We start from the raw sequence: 10869 nt of genomic DNA on the forward strand, positions 1-10869 counted from the left end.
ACCTCTTATAACATCTGAGGGAGCAGACATTTCCATATTTTCCAAGAAAGGACCAGAGACCACCAAGATGGAAGTGGGTGAGCAGGTGAGATTATTCAATCATATTTGACTCCTCTTCATCCTGGAGAAAAGTGACTAGTGGGGTGCCACAGGGTTCTGTCTTGGGCCCGGTCTTATTCAACATCTTTATCAACAACTTGGATGATGGACTCAAGGGCATCCTGATCAAATTTGCAGATGACACCAAACTGGGAGGGGTGGCTAACACCCCAGAGGACAGGGTCACACTTCAAAACGACCTAGACAGATTAGAGAACTGGGCCAAAACAAACAAGATGAATTTTAACAGGGAGAAATGTGAAGTATTGCACTTGGGCAAAAAAAATGAGAGGCACAAATACAAGATGGGTGACACCTGGCTTGAGAGCAGTACATGTGAGAGGGATCTAGGAGTCTTGGTTGACCACAAACTTGACATGAGTCAACAGTGTGACGCAACAGCTAAAAAAGCCAATGCAATTCTGGGCTGCATCAATAGGAGTATAGCATCTAGATCAAGAGAAGTAATAGTGCCATTGTATTCTGCTCTGGTCAGACCTCACCTGGAGTACTATGTCCAGTTCTGGGCACCACAGTTCAAGAAGGACACTGACAAACTGGAACGTGTCCAGAGGAGGGCAACCAAAATGGTCAAAGGCCTGGAAACGATGCCTTATGAGGAACGGCTAAGGGAGCTGGGCATGTTTAGCCTGGAGATGACGAGGTTAAGGGGTGATATGATAGCCATGTTCAAATATATAAAAGGATGTCACATAGAGGAGGGAGAAAGGTTGTTTTCTGTTGCTCCAGAGAAGCGGACACGGAGCAATGGATCCAAACTACAAGAAAGAAGATTCCACCTAAACATTAGGAAGAACTTCCTGACAGTAAGAGCTGTTCGACAGTGGAATTTGCCGCCAAGGAGTGTGGTGGAGTCTCCTTCTTTGGAGGTCTTTAAGCAGAGGCTTGACAACCATATGTCAGGAGTGCTCTGATGGTGTTTCCTGCTTGGCAGGGGGGGTTGGACTAGATGGCCCTTGTGGTCTCTTCCAACTCTATGATTCTATGATTCTATGACTCTTCATATTAGGGATCAAGCACAGCCCAGAATTTTCATTTAGATTTTGCTGTCTTGTGCAACTGTACTGCCCAAGTACTCGTTTGCATTCCTGATAATCTTTGTTTCAGAGTACTTTACTTGGAGAGCAAGGATTGTGCAATTTTCTTGCGGGGACTGGAGGGATGTCAGCCTATTTTACGGAAGTGATTCTTTGGAGACAGCAATACTTTATCTAATTCTTTCACATCTTTAGAGGGTTCAGGGCAGGCAGTGCTGCAGTTACCTGGGAAACAAAGGAGAGACTGGTAGAAACCCGGCAGAAGTTCTAGGAGAAGGGCTGTAGTTCAGTGGTAGAACACCTGCATGTAGGCAGAAGGTCCCTGGTTCAGTCTACACTGGCATCTCCAGGCAGGGTGAGGAGAAACCCCTGCCTTGAAAACTGGCTGACAGTCAGCGTAGGCTGTAGACAATACTGAGCTGTATGCACCAATAGTCTGAGTCAATATGTTCCTATGTTTCCTTGTGGCTTACAGTGGCTTGGGTCCGAGTCCTCTTGCTCAAATGAAACCAAATAGGTGCTCACACATATTAGTGACAGGAAAGATTCATAAGATTCAAAGAATATACAACTGAAAGCTTAGGATGGTTCCACTACATATGCATCAAGTATGACAGCTGCGATAAAAGTGTGGATTATATATCTCCCTTAATGTAAGTGCATTTCTAAACATTGTGTATAGGTATCTGGGAACTCTGGACCAATAAATACATGTATCTATATACACTAACAGTTATGTGCAAAAAGGCTCACATAAAAGCTTGACGATACATGTGAAAGAATTGTCTTGAATAAGTGATGGGTGGAAGAAAGAGGAGGTAGGGAATAGAAAAGTTGAACCAGCTAGAAAGATGGCAGGTGCTGAGTGAATTCCCCCCCCCACACACAAAAAAAAACTCCAAATCCAATTTTCAATCAAGCCACTATGAATCATTTCAACACAGAATAATATGGAGATAAATGAGAAGACGATTGCATTTTTTCTATTTGTATTAAAAACACTAATCTCTCTCACCTGTTCCATTGGCTTCCTGCTCTCCAAAGAATCAGGAATATCTTGGGAAGCAGAAGGAGGGGTCTGGTTCACATTGAGGTTTGGGTCGCCCACAGAAAATACAGGAATGAGGGGCCTGAGGAATCTGAACTCGCTGCTCAAGGACCCCCCGGTTAAGCACACATCGTAGTGGTAACTCCTGGAAAGAGACCCGCTCTGAGAATCGCCACAGTTCTCTGGGATGTCAGGTCTGGCAGGTGGGAAGTGAGGAGGGGCAGCGATAAAACTTTCCCTGGGATCCCTCCTGCAGATCTTGATGGCAGCAAAGGAAACAATGCAAACGAGGAACACAAAGGAGACTGCAGCCAGGCAGATCACCAAGTACAAGGTCAAGCTCCCATCTTCTTGGTGCTCCTCTTTACTGACCTCCACAGCCTTCATATAAGGATCCGAAAAGCCACCCACGGGAAGGACATGGAGCATGGCAGTGCTGCTCTGGGGAGGGAGCCCGTTGTCCCTGACCACTATCAGGAGTCTCTGCTTGCTGGTGTCTCGCTCGCTCAGGGCTCTCCTGGTTCTCACTTCCCCATTCTGGGCTCCTATGCTGAAAAGACCAGGGTCTGTGGCCTTCAGCAGCTCATAGGAAAGCCACGAGTTCTGGCCAGAATCTCCATCCACAGCCACCACCTTGGTGACCAGGTAGCCGGCCTCCACTGACTTGGGGACCAGCTCATTGCAGGGGGATGTGCTGTTCTGAAGAGGGTAGAGGAAGAAGGGAGCGTTGTCGTTTTCGTCTAGGATTACGACTCGGACAGTAACTTCTGAGCTGAGGGGAGGAGACCCTCCATCTGTAGCCCTCACCGTCACTGTGAAATCTTTGATCTGCTCATAATCCAGAGATCGGAGGGCATACAGATTTCCGCTTTCAGAGTTGACTGAGATGTAAGAGGCCACAAGGCCATCAGGGACCTTCCCAGGCAAAAGGGAGTAGGTGACCTTGGCATTCTTCTCGGTGTCCAGATCAGCAGCACGGACTGAGCCAATGAGCAGTCCTGGAATATTGTTTTCCCGTATCTGCATTTCACATGAAGACTTTTCAAATACTGGAGGGTTGTCGTTGACATCTGAGATCTGAACATTAATCATTCTTGTTGAAGTGAGCCTGGGGGAGCCCTGGTCAATGGCTGTGATGGTGACATTATAATCTGAGACCTTCTCTCTGTCCAAGGGACTTTGAACTACAAGCTGGTAATAGTTATCCATTGTGCGTTTTAAGGCAAAGGGAAGGTTTGTCTCCACAGAGCACACGGTTCTGCCATTATCACCAGAGTCTCGATCTGTTACAGTAAAGAGAGCCACAAGTGTCTCTAGGGGAGAATCCTCTGCCAAAGGACTAGTGATGGATATGACGGACACTTCAGGGACATTGTCATTCACATCCTCAATCTCTACCAGAACCTTGCAGTGCCCTGAAAGGCCCCCTACATCTGTTGCTCTAATTTTCATGTCATACCTGGTTTCTTTTTCAAAATCAACTTGACCTAAAACAGTGATTTCCCCAGTGATTTCATTTAGGTGGAACAAATTGTATATTTTTTTAGGCATCCGGTGGAATGAGTAGGTGATGTGTGCATTTGAGCCAAAATCCAAATCTGTAGCTTCCACTTTGGAGACCAGAGTGCCCTGTGGGCTGTTTTCCTTTAACTTTACTTTATATTCAGAATGAGTAAACTGTGGGGAATTATCATTGATGTCAATAACATCAATATTTATTTTAACTGTGCCTGTTCTTTGTGGCTCCCCTCCATCCATAGCTGTGAGAGTCAGTCCAAAGTGTGGCTCCTTCTCCCTGTCCAGTGGCTTCTCCAGGACAAGATCCACATACTTGTTTCCATCCTCTTCACTTTTAACATCAAGGCGGAAATGCTCATTTGGACTGAGTGTGTAGTTTTGGATGTTATTTCTACCCAGGTCCTCATCTTGGGCAGATTCCAGTGGGAAATGTGTATTTGGAGAGACATTTTCAGGAATTTCCAGATCAAATTCCTTTGTAGAGAATTTGGGGACATTATCATTCACATCTTCTATCTTGACTACAATACTGTGGAGCTCTAATGGGTTTTCCAGCACAATTTGTGAGAGAAGTAAGCAGGGATCAGTTTGCCTACATAAAGCTTCTCGGTCTATTTTTTCGCTTGTCAGCAGATCCCCAGAGTGGGTATCAAGGTGGAAGTATTGCTTAGCACTTTTGGACACCAGCTGGGCTCTGCGAGCAGAGAGCTCTCCTTTTCCCAATTTCAAATCCTCCAGCACATTAGCCACCGAAGACCCAGTTTTCTTTTCTTCAGGCACAGAATAATGACTTGAAACACACAATGCTCCAGGGAAACAAAGGAAAAGAAAAAGATACAGACCTTGTTTTCTCCTGAAGCAGTCTCCCATGGTTCAAGGTTTGCCTCTTCAATTTCTGGCCAATATATACACTTTCTGACTCTCATCCAGTGACCATCTCTGTTGTTGGAGAAGTAAATTTGGTGCTGCAGTGCTGATGGCTTTGCTGTACTGAATATTATATATTTTCTCACAGACCGTCCTCTTAGCTGTCTTCTTGTTTCAAATATTTCTGTGATCTTCAGGAGGGATTTTTCACAAAACAAAATCCTGAGTTCCAATCAATGCATATGCCTCTGCTGCCACCATGTGGCTGAATAATAAAAGAAAAGGCAGCTATACAGCAGTTCAAAGGTGCAGGTTAGATATAATTCCAAGGCTGATGTTAGGAACCCCATGTGTATACCGGCCAACATTTTTCCAATGAAAGTAGGGTCATCCTAAGGAAAAGTGGGACATTCTGGGATCAAATCAGAAACCGGGGCGGTTTCTCTAAATCAGGACTGTTCCTGGAAAATAGGGGAACTTGGAGGGTCTGCATGTGGGGTAACATAGAGATGTTTTCTAGGCCCTTTGTTTTTTAATATTTATTTGAATGATCTCTTTCCTGAACTATGTGCTCAGGTGTACCACTTCTCTATATTGACTGGTACAGAAATGTCATTGGTTCTATATACAGATCATGTCCCTGTGGAGATGGCAGTAACGAATCAGTGGTGCCCTTCTGGCTTGCACTCTTTATGAAGACTTGAGAGACGAGGTTATCACCCCTCTTTTATTGTCCATTCTGGGACACCCAGCCACTGCCACAGTGTGTTTTCTCTTGGCAGATCAAGATGAGCAGGTGACAGCAAAGATTGCAAGGTTTTTAGCTGGGGCAATTGGAATAAGATCCACTATTTGACTACTGATTCAAAACCCTAAAATGTATTTTATATAATTGTCTTTTTATTTCTTTTCTATGTATAGAGTATTGATGTTTTGTTTTGATGGCTGATGGCCGATGCAAATAAAGATTCATTCATTCATTCATATACAGATCATGCTGTACTACCCTTCACAACTTTAGGTTAATCTGAAAAGATTGAAGTCTAAATTCTCAAGCTACTGCAAGACTGAACAGTTGGCAGTCAACTATGATAAAACAAAAAGTGATTATTTTTCCAAAGAAAAATATAAATGAGCCATCAGTGAGCATGTAGTAGTAAAAGTCAATAATTTTAAATGCTGGAATTACTTTTTGGTTCATTGTTTTCCCGGTTGCATCAGATACAAAACACTGTATTGTCTGCACTGAATAGTCTTGCTGCACTACTGAGGTTATACTATACAAAAGGCGGTCATCATACAGCTTCAGTTTTGAAGGTATTTACCAATATTATGTATGGAGTTCAAGAATGAATGCTGGGGATTAATGAATCCTTAGACGATGCAAACCACTTCTTTGAGAAACCAAGAAATACTTTTCTGTGTTCCAAGATGTGTCTCCAATGTAGTCTTACAACCGAAGCAGGTATTTGTTCTTGGAAAACAATAGCAATCAGTTCCTAGCATTGCCTATATTTATCTTGACCTCAGCAGGTTTGGGCTACCTATCCCTGGCTTTGTTGATAAATACTTCTGTTTTTGGCTAACAACAACAACAATGGTGTTAACACTGCTGCCTATTCAATACCCCATCTGCTGCCAGTTGGGTTAACACAGACTTCAAGATCTTAACTTGCAAAATTCATTAGCCCTGAGAAAAGGAGTTTGCATACCACTTTACCTTAGTCTGCAACCTAGTAGTAATTATCAACTTGCTTAGTATTTAAATATTAAATACCCCTAGATACAAAAGGGGATTTCCAGTGGCTAGGTTGGGTGCTTTGGCATCAACAGTTATATCTCTGACTTTGCATAAGTCAGCTTAACAAGGCTGCTTTGGCACTTGAGAGTTTGCCCTTGCAAAAATGGTTCAGTCGAAACATCTGCTCATGTTCTCCTATACTGCATTTTATAGGGTTATGAGATCCCAGTTTATCTCACCAACACTTTCTCTACATTTGGGAAATGCAGAGGAATTCTATATATCAGTTTTAATGGTAGACTCCAACCCTAAGATGAGAGGAAAATATAGTCAAGTTCCTTGTTGTAGCAATAAAAACTAGGCCACAATTATTAAAAGGAAGATGCGTTCTTCTGAGTCAGATCGGTCTATATTTATTAGCTATTTCTGTTCAGGGATTTTGTTATGCCCTTATTTTAAAATGCACTGTTTGTTTGCCTTTCTTACTGCTGTGGTTGTTTTTCATCCCATGGTTGTCTTGCAAATGAACAGTTTATGAAGCCCCCCTACCTTTATTTCTGATTTAGGAATGAGAGCTGCCGTCCTCAAAGCCACAAATACAAAGAAAAGGGGTGTCCAAAAGGCACTTTTCATTGTACACTCTATTTTATATTTATGGTCTGCAGACTGAAACTCGAATAAGCCTCCCCACCAATTCTGTATTCTTCGAATGGATACTCATTGAATGATATATGTTAAGTTGTGGGTGAACTTAGAAGACAACACAGCGATTCTTCAAACAGCTCTTGTTTATTCACAGGCCAGGATAGAACTGAGCTGAAGGGTTCAGTCAGCCTGCTTATATAGAGCTCCAGTACAGCGTAACTGTAACAATTTTCTAAAACTATCCAATCACTGAACATCACTTTCGATCCCTTATTTGCATAAATCCCACTGCTGGCGCAGGGTGAGAACTTCAGTACATAACAATATACCTAACAGAAAAGGCTTTGCTTTACTGGTATTCTGTTCATAGCAGATTATTTTGCTACAAGGAAAGTACCCAGGAAATGTTGGGGGAAATTATGATAATATGCCCATAAAGATGAAGGCTTGCTTGAAAACCTCTCATTGCTTACATGTATTTCAGTCTGTTTCTTTTTAGTCCTGTTAAGAATAAGGGAGGGGGAGAAATTTAGTTCACCACCTAACCCACACTTCCAAAAACTATCTGAGATTTGAAACACAACTGTCCTTTGAAATCCATACTTCTCCAAATTTTGCAGTGCAATTTTCCAGGCAAAAGATGTGTGCAGAAATGTGTATATCAGGGAAAGTGTGAATAGAAATGCACAAACATTGCATTATATTAAGGGAAATTGCATACAAAAATGTGTATATTAGAATAAATGCACTTTAAAATGCTGACATTTTGTGAGCCATCCGTAAGCATGGCGATCTTTTAATCTTAGAATGCACTATGCAGATATGTTTTCTAAAGAAGAACTGTAACAATATGCAGCTTTTCAAAAGAAATAAATCATGGAGGTTCTCCCTCAGTTGCAATATTGTATATTTTCTCCAAAAAGTCTATTATATCCCTCTCAGTTTTTCGGCAATACGTCATCGACTGGCCACTTCTATTGACAAGAGAAAGGGAATAGGATTCATAGTGATATATAAACTCATGTAGTAAGGTATCACATAATCACATAATGTGAATTATGTGAAAGATCAATACGATATTTTTATGGAAAATACAACATAGTACTCAAACAGAAGAAAATAAGAAACTATTATTTCTGATGTTTTGAGAGGAATACTTGAGGTTATGTTTCATTTATTCTGGAAGAAACAAAGGGTAATATTCATCAAGAAAGTAGCAGATACAGTTTGAAATGAAACCATACAAAAGGGATTCAAATGGTACTCTCACCTGAACCCCATGTTGACCTTCACCTGCATGACTGGGGACTCCTTCAGAATCGTTGGAACTCCTTGCATTCACCTGAGTGTTAGGAGGCTCCACAGAGAAAACAGGAAACAGGGGCCTGAGAAATCGGAACTCGCTGTTCAGAGACCCACCAGCTAAGCACACCTCATAGTTGTAAGCCTGGGATAGAGATCCAGCACCAGAATCCGCACAGTTCTCCTGGGAATCAGGTCCCACCGGGAAATTGGCTCCAGAGTTGTAGGTTCCTATGAACTTTTCACGTTTCTGCAACTTGATTACAACAAACGCCACTACAGAAATGAGAAAGATGCTTGAGATGGCAGCCAAGCAGATGATCAAATACATCGTCAGGCTGGAGTCTTCCTCCTCCACGGTTTCCTCCTTTGGGAGAGCCACACTTTTCAGATAAGGGTCAGAGAAGCCGTCCACTAGAAGGATTCTGAGCGTGGCAGAGGTGGACTGGGGAGGATGGCCGTTGTCTCGGACCACCACAATCAGATTCTGCTTGAAGCTGTCTCGGTTGCTGACCGGCCTCAGGGTGGTCACTTCTCCATTCTGGGCCCCCACTGTGAACAGACCCGGTTCTGTGGCCTTCAGCAGCTGGTAGGAAAGCCAAGAGTTCTGGCCAGAATCCCTGTCCACAGCCACCACCTTGGTGACCAGGTAGCCAGTCTCTGCCCCTCGGGGAACCAGGTCATTCGAGGGGGAAGTGCCATTCTGGAGAGGGTAGAGGATGAAGGGGGCATTGTCATTTTCATCCACGACCTGAACGTGGATGGGAACTTCTGAGCTCAGTGGAGGGGAACCTGAATCCACAGCCCTCACTCTCACCTGGAAATCTTTTACTTCCTCATAATCCAGAGACCGGATGGCATACAGGTTCCCCGTTTCAGAGTTGATGGAGATGTAAGAGGATGTGGGGCCACCATTGACCTTCCCAGGCAAAAGCGAGTAGGTCACTTTGGCATTCTGCGCTGTGTCCAGATCAACAGCATGGACAGAATTGATCAGAAGACCAGGAATATTGTTTTCTCTTAAATGCATTTGATAGAATGGCTTTTCAAACACTGGAGGGTTGTCATTGACATCTGACACTTCAACATGAAGTATTCTTGTGGAAGTGAGTCTGGGAGAGCCCCGGTCAGAGGCTGTGATGGTGATGTTATACTCAGAGGCTTGTTCTCTGTCCAGTGGCTGTTGGGTCACCAGCTGGTAATAGTTGTTCTCGGTGGGTTTGAGCACAAATGGCAGGTTTACCTCAGTGGTGCAGGCAGTTCTGCCACTGTCTCCAGAGTCCACATCTGTGACACTGAAGAGGGCCACCACTGTGTCTGGGGGAGAATCCTCATGTAAGAGACTCTTGATGGATGTTATGGTAATCTCTGGAGCATTGTCATTCTCATCCTCAATGTCCACAATGACTTTGCAGTAAGAGGAAAGTCCCCCTCCATCCGTAGCTCTGATGTTCATCTCATAATTTGTGTTTTCTTCATAATCAATTGTCCCTGAAACACTAAGTTCTCCATTAAGTGTGTTTAGAGTGAATGATCTTAATGCCATTTGCCCCACCTGGCTGAAGGAATAAGTAATAGTTGCATAGGAACCAAAATCTTTGTCGCTTGCTTCAACTTTTACAACCAGTGTATTCAGTGGGCTGTTTTCCATTAGTTTTACTTTGTACACAGATTGTTGAAATTGAGGGAAATTATCGTTAGCATCCAGAACATCAATAATAATTTGTGCTGTGCCAGTTTTGGGGGGGATTCCTCCATCAACAGCTGACAGAATCAGGGCAATCTGTGGATTCTCCTCACGGTCCAACGGTTTCTCCAATACTAATTCCGCATGTTTGCTACCATCACTGTGACTTTGCACATCAAGTCTAAAATGTTCATTAGGACTAAGGGTGTAGTTCTGAACTGTATTTTTTCCTTTGTCTGGGTCTTCTGCTCTCTCCAAAGGAAATCTGATATCCACAGGAGTCTGCTCAGGTATTTTAAAAATAAACTGGTTTTTAAAGAATTTGGGGGAATTATCATTCACATCTTCTATTTCAACTTCAATTCTGTGTAGCTGCAATGGATTTTCCAGCACTATTTCAGAGAGTAGAACACAAGGTTCATTCTGTCCACACAGGGACTCTCGATCTATTTTGTCCTTTACTGTCACATCCCCAGAATGAGGATCCAGCTGGAAATACTGCTTGGAGCTCTTAGAAACCAGCCGGGCTCTCCGAGCAGACAGCTCCTTTGCATCCACTCTCAAATCATTTAGCACATTTGCCACCAAAAATCCACTTTTCTTTTCCTCTGCCACTGAATAGCGGAAGGACTCACACATTGCTATGCATGCACAGAGATACAGGGAAAAAGACCAAACTTGCCTGATCTTGAGGGGCATTTCCATTCTCCCAGCCTCACTTCCAGTCAGATATATGATACCAGGTGGTTCTTTCGACGTTGTCTGTTATGTGTCTGTTATATATCCCCAATACAATTATTCATTTCTTTTGCTATGTTTTTAATGGACTGTGGCCTTTTGAAAGATTTGTCTCAAATGAAGATCTGTTTCCTTTCTCTTTGTATGCTTCCTTTGCATTTATGGC

General features: G+C 43.1%; 1 protein-coding gene across 1 annotated transcript; it reads right to left on the reverse strand.

Annotated features, from left to right (window-relative positions):
• Positions 1-1284: 1284 nt before the first annotated feature.
• On the reverse strand, positions 1285-10640 carry LOC309374838 (uncharacterized protein; the record flags this gene model as incomplete). Its single annotated transcript, XM_081920011.1, has 3 exons — positions 8164-10640; positions 2160-4576; positions 1285-1382 (listed from the first exon to the last, which is right to left on the reverse strand). Exons 1-3 carry the CDS (start codon positions 10602-10604, stop codon positions 1285-1287), a joined length of 4956 nt encoding a protein of 1651 aa, XP_081776137.1. The 5' UTR covers positions 10605-10640.
• Between the last annotated feature and the right edge of the window lie 229 nt (positions 10641-10869).

Source organism: Podarcis melisellensis (genome assembly GCF_964234715.1).
Source record: "Podarcis melisellensis genome assembly, chromosome: 7".
Taxonomy (NCBI): Eukaryota; Metazoa; Chordata; class Lepidosauria; order Squamata; family Lacertidae; genus Podarcis; species Podarcis melisellensis.